This window comes from Acomys russatus, chromosome 16 (genome assembly GCF_903995435.1).
Source record: "Acomys russatus chromosome 16, mAcoRus1.1, whole genome shotgun sequence".
NCBI classification, from domain to species: Eukaryota; Metazoa; Chordata; class Mammalia; order Rodentia; family Muridae; genus Acomys; species Acomys russatus.
This window is the reverse complement of record NC_067152.1, coordinates 4,997,598-5,017,804: the sequence shown is the minus strand read 5'-3', so window position 1 is coordinate 5,017,804 and position 20,207 is coordinate 4,997,598. Positions and strand designations below refer to the sequence as shown.

General features: G+C 49.9%; 2 protein-coding genes across 2 annotated transcripts in view; both read right to left on the bottom strand.

The window, feature by feature from the left end:
• Nucleotides 1-397: 397 nt before the first annotated feature.
• On the bottom strand, nt 398-6,466 carry Dhrs13 (dehydrogenase/reductase 13). Its single transcript, XM_051158029.1, has 5 exons — nt 6,259-6,466; nt 6,054-6,172; nt 4,621-4,744; nt 3,696-4,007; nt 398-956 (listed from the first exon to the last, which is right to left on the bottom strand). Exons 1-5 carry the CDS (start codon nt 6,383-6,385, stop codon nt 511-513), a joined length of 1,128 nt encoding a protein of 375 aa, XP_051013986.1. The 5' UTR covers nt 6,386-6,466; the 3' UTR covers nt 398-510.
• Nucleotides 6,467-8,303: 1,837 nt separating this feature from the next.
• Phf12 (PHD finger protein 12) overlaps nt 8,304-20,207 on the bottom strand; it is a 48,382-nt gene continuing 36,478 nt past the window's right edge. The window contains exons 8-15 of the mRNA XM_051158028.1: nt 16,295-16,453; nt 14,987-15,782; nt 13,730-13,855; nt 13,033-13,176; nt 11,734-11,832; nt 10,505-10,587; nt 9,870-10,008; nt 8,304-9,533 (exon numbers count right to left, since the gene is read on the bottom strand). Of these exons, the coding sequence (XP_051013985.1) occupies nt 9,199-9,533; nt 9,870-10,008; nt 10,505-10,587; nt 11,734-11,832; nt 13,033-13,176; nt 13,730-13,855; nt 14,987-15,782; nt 16,295-16,453 (1,881 nt within the window). The 3' untranslated portion in view covers nt 8,304-9,198. The remainder of the gene's footprint in view (nt 9,534-9,869; nt 10,009-10,504; nt 10,588-11,733; nt 11,833-13,032; nt 13,177-13,729; nt 13,856-14,986; nt 15,783-16,294; nt 16,454-20,207) is intronic.

The following is a 20,207-nucleotide window of genomic DNA, read 5'->3' as shown; positions in this document are numbered from 1 at the left end:
TCCTGGGGGGCTCAGCCCCTTAGCACCTTTGGGGCAACCTCAGTAGGAACACTTCGCGTTGCGTCACCTCATGCACCGGTTCTACAGCAGATCCCTGGGCCTCAAAACCCCAGTCCTTGTCCTTACGGAGTCCTTTCCTAATTGCGCCTCCATTAAAAAACCGGGGTAAATTAACTACCTAGCTAGAAAGTTGCCAAGGGCTGGGTTAAATAACGTTCAACATCTGCAGTGCATCAACCGAAAAGTCCCCAGCCCTTCCCCGGGGAGGGCCCAGAAATCTGAAAATCAAATTTCAGAGCAACACAGTGTCTGACATATTGTCTCTGGATACGGGGTTACTGTCAGTCTTAGGAAGTAGTATTCATTTCCTTTCACTGGGAAAAGGGTTGTTTAGGATATAACAAGAGGTCCTCCCAAGTAACAACCGAGGTAAAAGCCCGGCAACCCCTCAGTGCCCAGGCACGAAACTGAGTTGCTATAAAAGCATTCTAGCCTGGGGGTTTAGGAAACTTAGGATGTAGGTTTAGCCTTCACCTGAAATCTTCTCTGTATCAATTTGGGTAAGTCTGGTGAGCCCAGAGAGCTACGAGAAGGTCCAGAAACTGTGGTTTTCTCAGGGCTGGGGGCACGCAGAGAAGATGGGGGCCCTGGATCCTGAGGTTGGGCTTCTTCATCGGTGTCATCATCCTCTTCAGGCCCAAGCCCTGCCAGCTTCTTGGTAGCTTTCCACAGCCTAAGGGCAGCTTGGTCATCTCTAGCAGCTGGGGAGACCTCCTCCACATGGCAGTTGGCAAAATATCTCCCACTGAGGGGCTCAATGCCCTCCTGCAGAGCACAATACAGGGGTGTCTGGGCACCCCCTTGAGGTGCCCGGAGCAATAGCCAAGCCAGTGGGCGCAAGAGAGGACACAGCCATCCAGGAAGGTGGCGTAGGAAGAGCTCCGAGTTCACAGGTCCTGTGGGCAGGAAGAAAAGAAGAGTTGTAGAGGCAGGCAGCTGGGGGCCCAGGCACCAGGCAGCTAGGAGTGGATGGCAGAATCCTGTTCCTGGGAAAGCAGGTTAGCATCGACCAGGTATTCGGGGGACCCGACAAGGTGACTTAACCCATTAGGAAGCTACCAGCCTAATGCTCTGTACATTCCGATCTCCCCACAGGTTGTAGTTATGCAGTGTCCAATCTCTATCATTTCTTTATTGTGTGTGTGTGTCTCTGTTTGTGTGTTGGGAATTTGAACCCAGGGCTATGTACGTGCTGGCAGGCACTCTACCAATGGAGCTACATCTCTTGTCCTTTCCTTTCTTTTTGAGAGAGAGAGAGTGTCCCTCCCCCATAGTTCAGTCTGGCCTTGGGCTCACAGCAACACTCTTGCCTCAGCTTCCTATGGGATGACTAGTGTAAGCCACAGTGCTCAAATTCATACCATCTTTTCATCTAGCTTGGGCCTCGTTCCTTTGTGTAGCTATCATTTAAAAAAAAAATATCTATTTGTTTATTATTATGTATACAGTGCTCTGGCTGTACATACACCTGCAGGCCAGAAGAGGGCATCAGATCACATTATAGATGGTTGTGAGCCACTGTGTGGTTGCTGGGAATTGAACTCGGGACCTCTGGAGGAGCAGTCAGTGCCTTTAACCTCTGAGCCATCTCTCCAGCCCTAGCCATCATTTTTTAAGCACCTAAGATTGATCAACCACAGTTTTAAACACTAGGGACCTGTAACTGTAATAAAATCTTTTTTTTTTTTTTTTTTTTTTTTTTTTTTTTTTTTTTTTTTCGAGACAGGGTTTCTCTGTGTAGCCTTGACCATCCTGGACTCACTTTGTAGACCAGGCTGGCCTCGAACTCACAGCAATCCGCCTGCCTCTGCCTCCCGAGTGCTGGGATTAAAGGCGTGCGCCACCACGCCCGGCTTGTGCGCCACCACGCCCGGCTTATAAAATCTTAATAAAGATCAGTAATATTATTGTCACTGTGATTACAAAGAAGCCCCAGGCAATGGCTTTCTAAAATGCAGATTGATAATGTAGGCAGGGCAGATGCTGCTAGCCTGTTGGCCTATTGTCTAAAGACGGAGTGAGTCACTTTTATTTATTTATTTTTCGAGACAGGGTTTCTCTGTGTAGCCTTGGCTGTCCTGGGACTCACTTTGTGGACCAGGCTGGCCTCGGAACTCACAGCGATCCACCTGCCTCTGCCTCCCAAGCGCTGGGAATAAAGGCGTGCGCCACCACCGCCCGGCGTCGTTGTTTTTTTTTAACCAGTTCTTTTACTCAGGGTGAAAGGCTTCAAACTTCAGCTCTGCCCATCTCTCCAGCCTCATCTTTTGCCATCACCGCTTCCTCTCTGTCCTACTCACATCAGCCGTCCTACAGCACTGCCTTTGTACTTGCTACTCTGCTCTCTGAGCTTCAAAGGCCCCTTTATGTCTTTCAGGTCCCCTTCCCCTGGTTATCTTTCCTTGTCATTCTGGCACTGGATGCGAGGGTAAGGTCTTTGGCTTTTGTTTTGTTTTGTTTTCAGAGAGACGATGGGGTCTGACTATACGGCTCTGGGTGCCGGGATTAAACATGTGTGCAAACACAGCGGACAGATCTTTGTTTTCGTTTGCATAATGTTTAGGCCCTGGAGACTGAGCTTCAGCTGGAGGCTGTTTTTGCCCCAGGGCTGTCAATCATGCCTGTGGTATAGTGGGTTCTCACAGAGAAGGGCTCCATGCCTGGATGATATTATTTTAACATTACTGCTGTCGTAACTTTTTTCTTTCTTTTCTTTTCTTTTGGTGGTGTTGGGGGAATCCAACCCGGTCTCAGCTTGGCATGGTGGTTTGAGTGAGGCAAGAGGATTGGGGCAAATTTGAGGCTGGACTGAACTACATACAATTCTAGGCCAATGTGGGTTCCAGAGTAAAACTCTCAAAAAAAAAAACCAAAACCAAACCCAACGAACCAGGGGCTCCAGAGATGGCTGATGGCTTGGTGGTTAAGAGTACTTGATTCTCTTGTAGAAGGCCCAGGTTGGTTCCTAGCACCCACATGGAAGCTCACATCCATGCCTAACTCCGGTTCTAGGGCATCTGGTCTCTGTGGGTACCAGACACATACATGGTAGGTATGTATGTATGTATGTATGTACACACACACACACACACACACATATATTCAAAACACTAATACCCACACATTAAAAAAAAACTTGCAAAAAAGTCAGGAGTAGTGTCCCACACCTTTGATCTGAGCACTTTGGAGGCAGAAGCAGGCAGATCTCTGAGTATTTGAGGCCAGCCTGGTCTACATAGCAAGCTCCAGGCCAGCCTAGTCTACACAGTGAGATGCTGTCTCAAAACCAAACCAAACAAGTAAACATCCCAAACCCAAGTAAGGAGGCAAACAGCGTAGACTCAGGGTTTTGCTCACACTAACTGCAGTTCCAACCCTCAATACAGCGCAGACTCAGGGTCTAGCTCACACTAAGGGCAGTCCCAGCCCTCAGTACCACCATCAGGGCTTGTTTTGTTCCCCACCTAGTGGCCAGCATCCAAGCTTGCAGGAGGGAAAAATCCAGCAACATCAGCGAGAACAGGTTTCTCCTTGACCATGTTTCCATCTTGTGACTCAGCAAGGAGACTGGGTGAGCACAGTGAGGGAGAAAGATGCTGGCAATGTAATTAGGAGTGGTTAGAGTCAGGCCTCACCTGGATGGGCCGCATAGCAGGTAACACCAGTGCCCTCAAGCTGGGTGGCAAGCTTCCGGGCAAACAGCACATTGGCTAGTTTGCTGTCAGCATATGCCCGAAGCTCCTGGCGCCAGCCCACCACTGGGCAGTCCAGACGTGTGAAGTCGAGACGACCACGCCGGTAGGCAGCTGAGGACACTACTACCACACGGCTTGGGGCACACGACTTCAGGCGGGGTAGCAGCAAGTGTGTCAGCAGAAAAGGGCCAACATGGTTTACTCGCAACAGTAGGTTAAAGGCCTCCCGAGTCCGGCCACAGGAACTGATGCCTAGGGCAGAAGGTAGGCGATGAGTTGCTGTTTCAGGTGCCCCATGGGTCTTAGAATTCTCTCTCTCTCTCTCTCCCTCTCTGTTTTAATTTTGAAGACAGGGTTTCTCTGTTTAGCCTTGGCTTTCCTGGACTCTCTTTGTAGACCAGGCTAGCCTCGAACTCACAAAGATCCGCCTACCTCTGCCTCCTGAGTGCTGGCATTAGACATGCACCACCACACCCAGCTCTAGAATCTTCACTAGTGAGATGTATCTGCTGGCCCCTGGTAGGTCCCAGATGGAGGGACAACCTCTGTGGGTACCAGCCACCCAGCTGGAAGGACAACCTCTGTGGGGTACAGCCGCCCAGCTGTGAGGGACAACCTCTGTGGGGTACAGCCGCCCAGCTGTGAGGGACAACCTTTGTGACCCACCTGTGAGGGACAACCTCTGTGGGGTACCAGCCACCCAGCTGGAGGGACAACCTCTGTGGGGTACAGCCACCCAGCTGTGAGAGACAACTTCTGTGGGGTACCAGCCGCCCAGCTGTGAGGGACAACCTTTGTGACCCACCTGTGAGGGACAATCTCTGCGGGTACCAGCCACCCACCTGTAGGATCTGCTGCTTCTTACCTGCGTTGTGGATGAGGATGTCCAGCCTTGGCTCAGAGCTCAGGAAGGCAGTGGCAAAGGCCTGCACGGAGGCCAGACTGGCCAAGTCCAAGGCCATGAAGATGACCTCATTGTTTCCGCTCGCCTGTGGAGCAGCAAGCGCTAGGGTTGTTACCACGCAGCTCCCTTTTCCTCCCTCTTCCCAGGCACCACCATGACTAAACCCTGCCGCTATACATCAGAGTGTAACTGGTGTGTGGATTCAAATCCTGACTTTTGTCTATAGTGTGACGTGACACTTAATCTCTTTGGGCCTCTGTTCTCTTAAACAGCAACAATGCTCAATACTTTTTACTGAAGAAAAAAAAAAAAGTGAGGCTCAAATCAGATGAAACATATGTATGTCACACTGGTTATCCTAGCTACTCAGGAGTCCGAGTCAAAGGATCACAAGTTCAGGGCCCTCCGGGCGTGGTAGCGCACACCTTTAATCCCAGCATCGGGAGGCAGAGGCAGGCGGATCGCTGTGAGTTCGAGGCCAGCCTGGTCTACCAAGCGAGTCCAGGACAGCCAGGAATCCACACAGAGAAACCTTGCCTAAAAAAACAAAAACAAAAACAAAACCAAGTTCAAGGCCTGCCCGAGCTAGAGTTAATATATGTATCATCTCCTCTCTCCATTATTATTTACCTTAAGATGTATACATTACATGTGTGCACCATGACCAGCTGTAACAAACTTAAGAGATTTTGATCTTCTCAAACACTTTTTTTTTTTGAAACACGGACTTCCGATGTAGCCCCGGCTGGTCTTGAACTCACAGAAATCCACTTGTCTCTGCCTCTCAAGTGCTAGGGTTAAAGGTGTGTGCTACTGAGACTGACTCCGCTTACTCTCGTCCTCTGCAGTCTAGGTACCACTCAGCTATAAGGGATTCGTTTGAAAAAGCCATCAGGATGGTCCACGGCTTAAACAACGCAGTTATTTAGGGACCTCCAAGAAGCTGGCTGTGTCTCAGAGTCCCTCCGTTATATTCCTCTTCTCATTCCCTGCTTCGTCCCTCGCCCCCTGTCTCTCGAATTAGACTTTGTCTCATGGCATTAGCACTTGCTATTCTTTCTGCGTTTCTTCATTTAGCCCAGCCTCTTCCTTCTCTGTCTTTCCTTTGCCCAGGATGGCCTTGAGCGCCTGGCCCTGGGCTGGGATCACACGTAGCTTCATTAACTCTTTCGGATTCTCACAGGCCTCGACACCTAGCGACTCCTTCAGCAAGCCTCATCCGGAATTTGGTTCTGATGTTCCTCCCCTGTGTGTCCACAGTAGTGCCTGCATCCTCCTCTGTGTTTAAGGGACAGTGAGGCTCTCTCCTCTCAGATTCTTGATTCCTCGCGTCGCTCTGCTCCGCCCTCCGCGTCCCGGGCTCACCCGCGCCCCACGTTCCCTTATGGCCTCACCTGGCGGAGGTCGAAGGCGGCCGCCTCCCCGCGCTCCCGGCTGCGGCAGGCCAGCACCACGCGCGCTCCCCGGCGCGCCAGCTCCAGCGCTGTCATCTTCCCGATGCCGCTGCTGGCGCCTGCGGGCGGCGGGTGGGAGCCAGCTGAGCCGGTCCGGCCGCGGTCACCCGCCCGGCCTCCCCACCGCCCGCCCGCGCGCACTCACCCGTGACCACGGCCGTGCGGCCCCGCAGGCTGCCGGTGCCGCGGCACGATGGGGCCATCACCAGGTTATAGTAGACAAGCACGTAGGAGCCAAGCAGCAGCCCGGCGCACAGCAGCAGCGTCTCCATATCGGTTGTGCTCCCGGCTCCCGCCCGGGCCTTGTCGCTCCCGCCCTGGCCTTTTGAGGGCGGCGGCAGGCGGGAGGCTAGGCAGGGGCGTGCGCGCACGCGTGGGCTCTGCGAGCGCCCCCTAGGCGTGCGTCTGCATGCCCTGGCGACATGCCTAGTCGAACACCTTCGAACCCCGGGAGCGCCCCCTAGGCTTGTGAACGCCCGAGTGTGTGTGCTAGGTATGTACAGGGAACATCTGCGCGAGGGACTGGTGGGTGTGTGCACGCCCAGGCCCTAAGATTACAGCTCTGGGTTTGGGCGTGCTTTTGGATTCTGGGCGCGCGCCGGGGTGACAGCACTGCGTAGGTGTCTGTGCTCGTTGCGGGAGTCCCTCCAGACTGTGCATGCATCTGTAGTCTCCACCAACGCGTGTGATTGAATGAACATCTCTATTTACTCTAGGTGTGAGTATGTAGCAGTCTCAGTCTGGAGTCCTGTGCACATGAATGGGTCCGTGTTTGGAGTCGGGTCCTGGATGCTTTTCCCTCAATGAAGCGACTCTTTAAATTTCTCATCCTTTCATTATCCAGCCCTCTGCTTCTAGGACTCTTGCAGGTACAGGCAGAGGGACTTGAGGCTTCTCCCGATGGCACTGGCAGGGTTTTCAGGACTCAACTGTGTAATTTCCTGACTCTATGACCCTACCCCTTTCTCTCGGGTTTTGAGGTTAGCTCCCTTAGGTAGCTTTAAAATTGAGATCCTCCTACCTCAACCTCCAAAATAGTGGGTATTACATCTGACTCCCACCTTCCAAAAGAAAGAAGTATCAGGAGGTAAGTTGTCTCTGGGACGGTTCTCACAGGTGGCAAGGATAGACACTCCATTACCCAGAAGTGACTGAGGGAAAGGTGAGCAAGTGATATCTGGGTGTAGACGCTCCCGGCAAGGGCTTGTCTAAGACAGCTACTTAATACCTGTTAATGCCGAGAATACAAAGCTTCCCTCTGTCCTTAGGAGTTTGAGAAGTCTTATTTATTTATTTATTTATTTATTTTTGAGACACGGTTTCTCTATGTAGCCTTGCCTGTCCTGGACTTGCTTTGTAGACCAGGCTGGCTTTGAACTCAGCGATCCACCTTCCTCTGCCTCCAGAGTGCTGGGGTTAAAGGCGTGCGCCATCACATCCGGCTTGAGAAGTCCTTGCAGTAAAGGCAGGATGGCAGAGACAAGACTACACCTAAATTTGGGAGCCGGGGAAACTCCCTACTCATCTGCACTGTCGTTGGAGCACACTTACAGACATCAACAGACTCCAATATATGAATAGGTACCACTTAGAATAGTGCCAGAACACAGGTGTTTCCTAGGAGACTGTTTTCAGAAGAACTTCCTGAAGAAGTCAACTGCCTACTGTGTCCAGGACCAAAGCAGGGAGTTCAGCTCGGCGAGGATGCCCAGAGAGTAAGAATTAGGGTAAAGCAGCAGTCTAGAGTAGCAGTTCTCAACTCTTGGGTGTGTGAGTGTGGGGGGGGGGGGGGGAGGTGTTGAACGACCCCTTCACAGGTCTCACATCAGACATGCCAAATATCTGATATTTACAACTCATAACACTAGCAAATTTACAGTTATTAAGTATGTTATGGCTGGGGGAACTGTACTAAAGGGTCATGATTAGCAAAGTTGAGGACCACTGGTCTAGCGAATGGACCTCACATTTTGGCCCCCCAGAGAAACAGCCCCGCCCCCAAAGGCAAGTACTTACCTTTCCATTGCCCTCGGGCAGCTGAGGCCCGCTCTCCATCCTCCCTCTCCACCACACCTCCCTGGGAGCCTACTTGAGATTGATGATTATTCAAAGGGTGCAGAAAGTGAGACCTGGTGCAGGTCTCCCTTAAGCATGATGACAGGTAGGACAGACAGGCAGAAGACATAATTTGAAGTATTTTTGGTTTTTTTATATACAGAATACAGGAAAGTTTCTGTAAAGTCTAAAACATTACAATTACTATGTACACTGTACTAGTTGTGGGGAAGAAGAAGTAGCTGGGGTGGGGAGGAAGAGAAGTGGCAAGAGGACAAAAAAAAGGACACAGAACAGGTTTACGACAAAAACGCCTTCGCTACAATAGACAATTTGAGAAAACACTCTACCACATGTACTGTACACGGTTATTAAAAACATTGAAAAAATGTCATCACTAGATGTATTTACACAAAATCCAAATACACTTTTCCTTATTTGAAATAAAATAGATGGACAGCCAGAAAAAGAATTCGTTTCTCATTTGCCCATATACACAGTAGCTACCTGTAGTGCAACCGTTGCAGGAAGGGAAGTAACTTGTAGGGTGGGAACCGTGGAGAGAAGTGGGTAGCGATCTTTATATTAAATAAAACAATGATATTGTATAGATTTTGCTGTATGAAAACTGTATTTTTTTCTTTTAATATAAAACTATTGTCACTGCCACAAAATAGAACAAGTTTCTGATTATTTTACAACAGCGGGCAGGCGTAGAGGGGGAAGGAGCAGGAGTCGGGGGAGGGGCTGTGCTGGAGGAAGTGTCCAGACCAGGGTCTTCCCCTCCCTGCCCATGCTGTTCCTCAGCTCGGGTCTGCCGCTTTCCCATGAAATGTTGAGTACAAATATATGTGCAAATGCCCCCTAGAACTCGAGAAAAGAAAAAAAGTCTTAAAAAACAGTCAAAAGGTTTTCTTCATTTCATGCAAAGATTGTAGTTGAAGGGTTTCTGGTATAGAAAACACCCGGGCTTGGTTCGTGTACATTTTTGCATTGCAGGAGTCTTGGGTTGAGTGTCCAGGCCAACGGCCTAGGGAACGGAGCTGGAGCGCAGCACAGGGCCCTGATGGGGCTTGAGAGATAGCTTCTCGGCCAAGACCCCATCCTGCAGCAAGCTGGCATCGCCTTTGGGCTGTTTGGTCGCAAACTCAGTGATGCTGAAGACGAACTGCAGGCAGCCCAGCTTGATGTAGCTGCCGTGGTGCAGCAAGGCCGTGCCCTCCCAGCCGGCCCCGCTGCCCCCAATCAAGCTTGAGCTGCTGGCTTTGCAACTGCAGGGTCTCCGCTGTGGCCCCTGGGCCTGGGAACTCATCATGGCTGCCTCCTCACTTGGCTCTTCATCCTGTTTCTGGTGTCGGCGGCGCCCTGGGAAAAAGGGGGATGATCATAGGAGGGGAACAGTGACCAGCTGACCTGTCTGGGATGATTGGCAGGACTGGGCCCCTGCGGCTCCCCACTCTATACACGGTATGACCAGGGCTGAGGGATGCTCAGACGGGGTTGGTGGAGTCTCAAGTCCCCAGAGAGGTCTGATACATATGTGCGTGTTCAGCACTTGATTCTTGGTGGCCTTTCCCAGGCCACCAACAATGAGCTTGGCCAATGGGACTGGGAAGGCAAACAACTGTAGGTTACTGACAGCATGGTAGGACCAGGTGACGGGGGCCTTAGCTGTGGCCACAGGCCTCTGCTCCAACTTACTGATGACACTCTGCACTTTGGCAACAATACTGCTTGGGGGGGTTGGCGGGGTCTTCTCGGAGAAGTCACATGAATACAGCACATTGTCCACCGTTGTCCCATGTTCACTGTAGTTTAACAGCTCATAATGTTTGGTATTCTGAGGAGGAGGAGGAAGAGGAGAGATACGATGTGGGGTTGCTGTGAGAAGCCTTGGGAAAAGGGGAGAGGACATAGGGCTTGCTTCGCTACCTAGCAAGCTCTCATACTCTTCCTCAGCTACAGCCTGGCTCTTTCAGAATTCACCAAGACTCACCTCTTTGTCAGCCTGCCCTAGTAACTGTATCACGTGTGCTATGCCTACTCAATACTGACTCCTGTTGATCCGATATCCACTGGCACATAACTATGAAACTGGGGGACACACCCATAGAGTCTGGCTTCCTTCTATTTTGCCCACCCCCCTTCGGGCCTGCTCCTGTAAGCAGGGTGCCATGGTGGAACATCAAGCCTTTCATACTGAGTCTCCCCTTCCAAGATGGACAGGAGGAAAGAGGACAGGCTTTTCACCCTTGCCCCTGCGCCAGCCCAGAACCCACTTCTTGGGAAAGACCCTGGACTGGGAAAGCTCTCCCCCACTCATCTCTGCCCCTCACCTCATCGTAGAATATGCAGGCATGTTTCCCGGACACGTAGTTACAGTGACCATAGTTTGTAAGGCACACATCCATGTCAGCTCCTGCAAGGTGGCAGGAGTCAAGGAAAAGGCAGAGAACAGACTGTAAGTAAGGTTATATGCTGGGGAGGTAGCAGGGAGTTAGTGTCTGTGGGGGGAGGGAGGTAGGAGGGGAGTTAGTGTCTGTGGGGGGAGGGAGGTAGGAGGGGAGTTAGTGTCTGTGCAGGGGAGGTAAGAGGGGAGTTAGTGTCTGTGCAGGGGAGGTAAGAGGGGAGTTATTGTCTGTGGGGGGAGGTAAGAGGGGAGTTAGTGTCTGTGCAGGGGAGGTAAGAGGGGAGTTAGTGTCTGTGGGGGGAGGTAAGAGGGGAGTTAGTGTCTGTGCAGGGGAGGTAGGAGGGGAGTTAGTGTCTGTGCAGGGGAGGTAAGAGGGGAGTTAGTGTCTGTGCAGGGGAGGTAAGAGGGGAGTTAGTGTCTGTGCAGGGGAGGTAAGAGGGGAGTTAGTGTCTGTGCAGGGGAGGTAAGAGGGGAGTTAGTGTCTGTGCAGGGGAGGTAAGAGGGGAGTTAGTGTCTGTGGGGGGAGGTAAGAGGGGAGTTAGTGTCTGGCTAGTAGAAACGTCAAGGTAGCTCAGGGCCTCACTTTTTCTTTTCTGGTAATGGGGTAGCTTTGAACTCCTGATCTCCTTGCCTCCATTTCGTAAGTTCTAGGATTACAGATGTGGGTCCCCAAGTCCAGTACTTCCTCTTGTTCTAAAGCTAACATGCTTTAAATATGTCAACCTATGGCTGCTACCCAGACAGAGCAGTGAGTTACTGCATGTGAACAGAACCGTGCAGGGCCTTTAGGCCTTATCACTTTAAAGGCCAACTTTTGGATGAGGGGTGATCTGAGGTGTGGTGGGCTACATTTGTAGTTTTAGTACTTGAGAGGCTGAGGCAGGAGGGTAGACATGAGATCAATCAAGGCCAGCCTGGACTACAGAGGAGACGCTATCTAAATCACTTCAATGACCAAAAATAAAACAAACAAATAGGGGAGAATTATGTGTGAGCTGATTATACCCAGGTATAAGGAAGTGTCCTCTTTCCAAGTCTTTCCCTACAGGGTTTCAGACCCTACTGAGAAGCAGTTAAAGGGCCTGAGCCAAGGAAGCACCCACTGGGCTGTCTGGACCCACCTACCTCTGCCCTCCAGACTCCTGGCTGGCTCACCTGTCCCGATGTAGAGGGTTCGATAGCACATGTTCACAGCTCCTCCCAACCCTAAGAGGGGGTAGAACACAGCTCGGGCCTGTACCTCCTTTCTTTGCACTACAAGACAAACATAGGGATAGGGTCATTCAGAAACCCAGAACCTGTGACCCAAACAAACCAATGAAACCTGATTTTTGGTTGGTGTCCTGGAAAAATTCCCACGGAGTGAGTGATGCACACCTGACCCAGAGCTACTTCAGGGGGAGGCTCCACCCACCCATCACACTCCCAACACAGGTCAGGAAAGATCTTCACTGAAGATGGTTACAGAATTTGAGGATATTACGACTTTTAAGTTCCCGGCTCCTGGTTAGCCTAACAGGTATATTCCAACTGATAATAATGAGCACATCAACTGCCTATGGATTTTGTTAATTATACTTTAGTTGTACAGTACTTGTCCAGGAAATCAACGGATTTGGTTTCTAGAACTGCTACCACTACGACCACCACCACCACCACTACCATCACACACACCCCAAAAACCCCGATTTTTGAACTTAGAGAGGATCTAGAATTTGCAAATTTGTATTTCTCGTGGCCGAGTGCGCACACACACACACACACACACACCAAACAACCTTTGGTGCTGTGCCTCATATTCTATTTTTTAGAAACAAGGTTCCTCACTGTCCTAGAACTCAGGAAGTGGACTAGGCTGACAGCGAGTCCCAGGGCCCCGTCTCCACCTGCTCAGCTTGGGATCACCATTCCTAGTTTTTTAATGAGGGTTCTAGGGACCAAACTCAGACCTCTTTGGCATCTGAGCTATCCCCCTGGCTCTAGAATTTGTATTTTCAGTAAGCTCCTGCTGGCAAGGCTCTTAAGGGCTAAGGGCTCAGAGAGAACCAAGGAGAATTAACATTTGAGAATTTGCAGGAGGCTTACCTATTGTTTTTTTAGTTCTCACCTTGAAAAGCCCTTCTAGTTAAAATATTACAGAGTAACTGAGCAGAAAGCACACCCCAAACAGAAAACATATACCCCAAAGTACTGGTAGCTGCCCTGCTGTGAATCAAAGCGGACTTGTGTGAAAGAGAGTTATAGCCAACTCCCCAAGTCTGATCAAAGAGTTGTTCATCTTGCTCATGCTGAGGAAAAAAAAAAAAAAAACAACCCATGGTGCTTTATTAAACCCATCAAAGGTACAAGAAATCTGAGCTGCTGAAAGCGGAGATTCTCCGTGGAGCAAGGTGGTCATTCACACACACCAGACAGGAGACCTGATGGTGCGATGGCAGGTGTGTGCACGCGCACCTTCTGTGTGGTGCCCTCCAGAAGCGAGCGGATGTGTCCCAACACTGCCCGGTGAAGCTTGGACCCGGGAGGGGAAAAGCTGATGTATTCTCTGCAAGGCCAGAAACTTGATCAGCTTCTCATCCAACATATTTATCTCGATTTCTATCAACCAAAGAGAAACATCAAAAACGCTGAGAGAAATGAAATGTGGAAGCAGATGGGGGCTGTAGGGCAAATCCAGCAAGTGACTTTTCTTTCCAAACAATATAAAGTCCAAAGTGGTCCAAGGATCTGAAAGTGGGCTTCTCATACGCTATTTGCAGGGACAGGGGCCCAGTCCAGCGGCTTCTTTTGTAAGGTAGGCTAATTAAGTAAAGAAAGGCAGAACCACAGCCCCCAGCTGCCTGTGGGGAAAGGTACGGATGTCTGATACAGACTGACCTTTTCTACCCACTTCGGGGTTTTCTACAGATGGAAGCAAGTCTCCTGGGTCTGTCCTGCCAGTACCATACTGTGATTCTGTTCTTTCCCATTGGTTCAGCTTAGCTATGCTCTCCTCCTTTTCTTCATCGTTGATTACATTTTGTGTAAACCCAGAAGGCAGAGACAGGAGATGGAGCCTTCTCGGCCACTCTTGTGCTCAAATGATAACTGCTTAGCCCCGTCTCCTTCTCCCACTTCAAAAGGGCCTGAATGCCACTGGGACACCACTCACCTCCATTGACATCCATAAATGCTCGAAGTGAGTTGGTGAGGTCCACCATGGCAGTAGAGTTGGCTGGGAAAGAGGGTACGGTTAAAGCGCTTCCTATGGATAACGTGCCGGGGCTGACCTTGCCATCTGGGGACGGAGCAGGAAGACTGTTACTTACGTCGCCTGAGGGAAACCCACCGGTCCAATCCCCCATTGCTGAGACAGTTCTGGATTTCGGACCCAAGGTGATGTTCCCTTCTTGATTCTCAACCCATAGGTTCTGGAACTCCTAGAGCTAAAAACGTGTGGTGAGGAAGGGTAGATGGAACAGCAGCACACCCGGGCACGCACGAGTTTCCAGAGCACTGAGAACTGTTGCAATTTACTACTCTGGGGCAAGTGGTGAGGTCGCTTTAGTTTTTGATACATGGCCACCTACCTCTACTCTAGGTGGCACCTGCACCTCTGTCTGCTCAAGCACAACTGCCTGTTGCAAAACTTGCTCACACTAGCGTTACACAGTCGGGGCTAGGACCAGGGGCTCCGATGCAAAGCAGCCACGGGCACCTGGTGATTGAGGCTCCCAGCTGACTAGGAGGGTGACTTCAGTTCATGTGGGAGGCCACAGGGAGCAGCAGCATATTAAAACCTGGTTCAGATGCTGCGGTCAGCAACCCTGAGGTCCAAATGCTGCCTACTCCATCTGAGAGGACAAGTCTGTAACTGGGCCAAGTACAGATCTATGGGACTTTCCGTAGGCATATGGCCAAGGGGAAGCTTCTGGGGCCAGACCAACCTCTGCAGGCATCCCACTTGGTAGCTATCTGAAAGGCAACGCTGCTTTCTGTCCCTGCTCGTGAACATCACTCTCCTCAAATGAGCTGGCTCTGAGAATCTGCATCAGGTGTAGATTTAGTCTCGTATGTGAATTGCAAACACTGAACCTCAGGCTGACCCAAGTGGCTCCAGAAAGCATGCGCCTTCTGACGTGATGGAACAGACAGGCAGAAGACTAGGTCCGGAAGGTGAGAGGAGGGGCTGGTGACCCAAGCTGCAGTTCCAGTATTGCCACTGACCTGGCAGGCCACCCTAAGGAAGTGACTTAGTGAGAACAGTCCCATCTTATAGCTGAGACAAGCTAACACAGCCTTTCTCCTGTCGTGGAAACACAGGGAGGATGGATCACTGATACAGAGATGCAAGGCCTCAAGCATTCATGGGGATAAAATGTTTTACACTTTTATGTATCCACTAGTAAGAATGCAGGGCATCACTCACCTGATGATGGCGCTGGTGAGCAGAATCGTTGGTTGGCGCCTGTGGCCAAGATACTGTCTCCTGCAGCTTGTGGGGGAGTGAGCACCCGGGTGGCATTTGGGGGTGAGCCCAGAGGCCTCGAATCTGTCAACGAAGGTCCTATCTGTGATTGGACAGTCTTTCTATGCAAAGTGCTGGTGTTCTCGATGCTGGCACAAGAGCTGGGAATGGAAGGGGGCAGGCTTGGGACAGGTACCAAACTCCTCTGGGGACAAGAGCTGGGGCCAGTGGCATTTTCTGTCTTCACAATGATGCCGACGGTGTGGTTCTGAAGCCCCCCAGCCGATGGTGGCGTGAGGGGCCGGGGCCAGCCTTGCCGGTGTGTGAGGCCTGGTAAAGGGGTGTTGGCGCCAGGAAGTCGCCGGGGATCCGTGGAATCAGTGGGGCTGCCGTAGAGGTGTGGGCCATTGGCTTTTACCTCTGTGTTCACTGGCCCATTGGCAGTCCCACAGGGGGCTTTCTTGGACTTTTCCACACAAGAACTGCAGCTGATGTCCTCTAGGGCTGGGGGTTGGTGGGGTGGAGAGCAGCCCAGGGAATTCTGGGTGCTAATTGCTGAGGGGCAGGATAAGGGATAGTGGGAAGGTAGAGGTGCCTTGTCAGCAGTTTGCAGGGAGGTGGTGATTGAGCTGTCAGTCACAATAACAGGCTTAATATCAGCCTTCTCTGTCTGGTCAGAGTCCCAATGCGAAGGCATCTGCTTAGCAGATAAATGTTTCAATATGCTGCACTGGAGCGCAACAACACTACAGAGCCACTGCAATGGAAGGAGAGGAGAGGAGGTGAGAGGCCTGGGAGGTGCTGGTTCATCCTGCCACAGCGGCCAGGGCTACAGCAGGGCCGACAAGCACTGTGTCCAAGGTTCCGACACGAATCCAGGAAGGGACCCCGCTTCAGTCCCAAGCAAGACTTACTGGTACACTCGGCGGTGCTACGTTGTCAGTGGAACTTGGGATTTCCGTTTTGGCTTTGCCCTGAAGGTTCAGCTTGTGACCAACATTCCGCAAATGCCCCAGGATCTGCTGTGTGCTGGCCCTACCATCTAACCCTCTGTGGGTCTGCTCGTCGCCCACCACAGAACTGCCCAGCTCGCAGCCTGTTTGACTGCTCTTACTTGCCTTTGGCTTCTGACCTTGGGATTCTCCATGGGTCAGGTAACTTTTAGGGGACTAAGGTCGAAGTAGGGTAGAGGTAGGAATGGCAGATACTGAGCTTCTGGTAACATGGAAGAGAGTCTGGATTTGGGAGCCCAGTTCTGCGTTTACTCACCTCTTGCTGCTCTGCCTGGGTGGCTAAGTGCTCAGAGTTCAAAAGGTGCGTCTGTGATTCCTCAGGGATCCCATTGCAGATCAGCTCCCCATCCCGAATGGCCGCAGGGGCAAGGAGAGGGGGTGGGAACTGGTACTGAGATTTTATAGCATCAGGAACCTGTTCAGGATAGGAGGGAAGACAGGCGGATAGAGCCAGCATGGCCAGCGGAAACTGCCTTAACGCGATACTGTTTCATCTGTAGTGCTGATACGCAAGGGACTCTGTGGTCTACCAAAGACAAAGAGGCTCAGTGTGCTGCATCTGTTTTGGGTTCCCTTTGACTCCAGCATAGACATCTATCCTAAAAAGGAGAAAACAATAGGTAGGGCCTCCATTGCTCCTCGTTAGGTCTAAGGCCTCGCAGAATTTTAGACCCACGGCACGGTGTCTTCCATTTTGTCCTGAACATGCAGGACTGATGCTAGACTGGGCTGTGGGGTGGTCGAGGCTGCAGGTGTGTATTTCTCAGTGAGGATGCATAAGGCTGACTAGTAACTGAGAAGTGAAGGTAACTGGGGCTACACTCACAGCAGAAAGATTGAGCATGACGCCCGACTAACATGAGCACTTAAGCAATGCTGGTTTTCTTCATCTATTCGTTCACGACTCACGAGACAAGTGAAGACTTCTTTGTTGAACAAAGAAAAGACACCCTGACTTACATTATTAAAGAATGAAGAGCCACACAACAAGTCACTCATACACCGACCAACTTTTACTGAGTGCCTAATAGGCCTGGCACTGTTCCAAACCCTAGAGGCCTAGGGATGAATATAAACCCAAAACCCACCCTCAAGGACCTCACAGTCTAGGGGAGAAAACACAGAAATGTTATTACAATACAACAAAATGCACCCTAGAGTATAGGTACACTTGAGGTGCTATTAAAAAGGAAAAGTGGGCTGGAGAGATGGCTCAGAGGTTAAGGGCACCATCTGTTCTTCCAGAGGTCCTGAGTTCAATTCCCAGCAACCACATGGTGGCCCACAGCCGTTTATAATGAGATCTGGCGCCCTCTTCTGGCCTGCACGTAACATGCAGGCGGAACACTATATAAACAATATATCTATTATATCAATTAAAAAGAAAAAAAGGAAAAATCCAGCTGGGCGTGGTGGTGCACACCTTTAATCCCAGCACTGGGGAGGCAGAGGCAGAGGCAGAGGCAGGTGGATCTCTGTGAGTTTGAGGCCAGCCTGGTCTACATAGTGAGTTCCAGGACAGTCAGGGATATGTAGAGAGACTGTCTCAAAAACAATTTATAACCCAGACTTTCTCCTCAACAATAAGAAAAATATTTGGGGGAAGCCAATTAAAGGATTTAATCAAGGCCTCCTAATTTGTTCATTTCAGCATCCAGGCTATGTTCTGAATATACATGGTAAATAAATAATAGTCTGGATTACTTTTAGATATACTAACTAGAAGTATGAGGCATATCACCTTATATCCTACTTCTGCAAAGGAAAACACTTGACTTTGAGAGAACTGGTCTACTAAGGAGTAAGCAGTTACCCAGCCACGAGTTTGCTGTACAGTCTCTAACACTTAGCATCTTTGCTAGTTCTGGAATGAAGCCATGAAAGGTGATGGGGAAGAGTGTGATTGAGCTTAAAATATGGGCGCCACCAAGTGGTCATTTTTGGGAACTGCTAATTTCTTTCTTTCTTTTTTCCCCCCCCCCAGACAGGGTTTCTCTATGTACCCTTGGTTATCCTAGACTTGCTTTGTAGACCAGGCTGGCCTCAAACTCAGAGATTCACCTGCCTCTGCTGCCCAAGTGCTGGGATTAAAGGAGTGCGCCAGCGCCACCACACCGAGCTGGGAACTGCTAATTTCAATCAGCACGACAACGGGCGATTTCCAAAGAGTTCAGATGTGGGTATACACTGTGCTAAGCCTTCTACACCAAGTGAATAAAGAGACTGAGTACTTTGAACCCGGGTCCTCTGGAAGAGCAGTCAGCACTCTTTGAAGTCATCTTTTCAGGATTCTCTTTTGGGTTTTTTGAAACAAAGTTTCTCTGTGTAGACTTGGCCATTCTGGAACTCTATAGACGGCTGGCCTCGAACTTAGAAATCTACCAGTCTCTGGCTCCCACGTGGTGAGGTTAAAAGCATGTGCCACCATGTCTGGAGTTGAAAATGTATCATTTTCACAGGAAAATGTCTAATTTTAAAAAGATATTTTTTCTAAAAAAGAAATTATGAGTTACCAAGATTCAATATTATCGGGGCTGGGTGTGATAGTAAATGCCTTTAATCCCAGCACTCGGGAGGCAGAGGCAAGTAGATCACTGTGAGTTTGAGGCCAGCCTGATCTACAAAGGAAATCCAAGACAGTCAAGGCTACACAGAGAAACCCTGTCTTGAAAAACCAAAACCAAACCAACCAAACAACAACAACAACCAAAGAGAGAGAGAGAGAGAGAGAGAAAATCAATATTATCACTCAAGAACAATCTTTGTTCTGGCAGCCAGCTCGTAATCTATGATTGAAATAATTTTTTTTTTAAAGAGTTATTTACTTATTATTATGTATATAGTGTTCTGCCTGCATGTACTCCTGCAGGCCGGAAGAGGGCACTATATCACATTACAGATGGTTGTGAGCCACCATGTGGTTGCTGGGAATCGAACTCAGGACCTCTGGAAGAGCAGTCAGTGCTCTTAACCTCTGAGCCATCTTTCCAGCTTGAAATAATTTTTAAAAATATTGATTCCAGGGGTTAGAGAGATGGCTCAGGGTTAAGAGCACTGATGGCCCTTCCAGAGGTCCTGTGTTAAATTCCCAGCACCTATATGGTGGCTCACAACCATCTATAGTGGGATACGATGCCACCTTCTGTCATCCAGTGTACTCATATATAGAATACACAGAGGAAACCCTGTCTTGAAAAACCAAAACCAACCAACCAAACAAAACCCTGATTTCAGCACTTTTCACCTGCAAAAACAAGTCCTAGGTTCAGTTTAGTCTCCAGAAACTCAAGAAAACAAAAACATTAAAAATTAAAAGAAAACACTCACAATAGCAATAATAAAAGAAAAAAAAAAAATCAAATACTCATTCCATGCTCTAAAATCAAACAGATCCATTCTGTGTAGACCAGGCTGGCCTCCAACTCACAGTGACTCTCCTGCCTCTGCCTCCCAAGTGCTGGGATTAAAGGTGTGCACCACCACGCCTGGCTGCGACTGTTTTTCTTTTTGTTTGAGACAGGGTTTCTCTGTGTAGCCTTGGCTGTCCTAGACTCACTTTGTAGACCAGGCTGGCCTTGAACTCACAGCAATCCACCTGCCTTTGCCTCCCAAGTGCTGGGATTAAAGGTGTGCACCACCACCCTGCAGTTGTTTTTCTTTCTTTCTTTTTTTTTTTTGGTTTTTCGAGACAGGGTCTCTCTGTGTAGCCTTGGCCATACTGGACGCAGTTGTTTTTCAATGAAGGAAATTCTCTGAGTCTCTTTGGATATAGTTTAGTCAAGTTCATATAAATACTAAGTATCACATCAAGACTTCAGTTGTCTTTGTGATATGTTAGCCTACAGAACTTTCCTTTAGACACATTTTTTCTTAAAATTTCAGCTGGGTATTACTATTCATTTCCTACAAGGCTGTCTGCTTGATTAATCACATTGTCACCTCATCTGAGTTCTCAGAAGGGGACCACATAACAGGGACAGACAGTAAGTGACAGTCAAATAGGCTGGCTAGTTGTAATTTGGCACAAAAGACAGAATCATTTGGGAAAAGGGAACTCCAATTGGGAAAATACCCTTTCCAGACTGCCCTTCGGGCAGTTCCAGCTCTGGGCTGGTGAACCAGACCCTGAGATCCAAGCTGGTAAGCAGCACTCATCCACGGCTTGTGTA

Bases quoted from the DNA above. Each gene is read 5' to 3' on its own strand.
- Dhrs13 (XM_051158029.1), bottom strand. From the start codon at position 6,385: ATGGAGACGCTGCTGCTGTGCGCCGGGCTGCTGCTTGGCTCCTACGTG. The intron at 6,173-6,258 runs GTGAGTGCGCGC...CGCCGCCCGCAG, and splicing joins CCGCACGGCCGTGGTCACGG to GCGCCAGCAGCGGCATCGGG. The intron at 4,008-4,620 runs GTAAGAAGCAGC...CTTCTGCCCTAG, and splicing joins CATCCTCATCCACAACGCAG to GCATCAGTTCCTGTGGCCGG.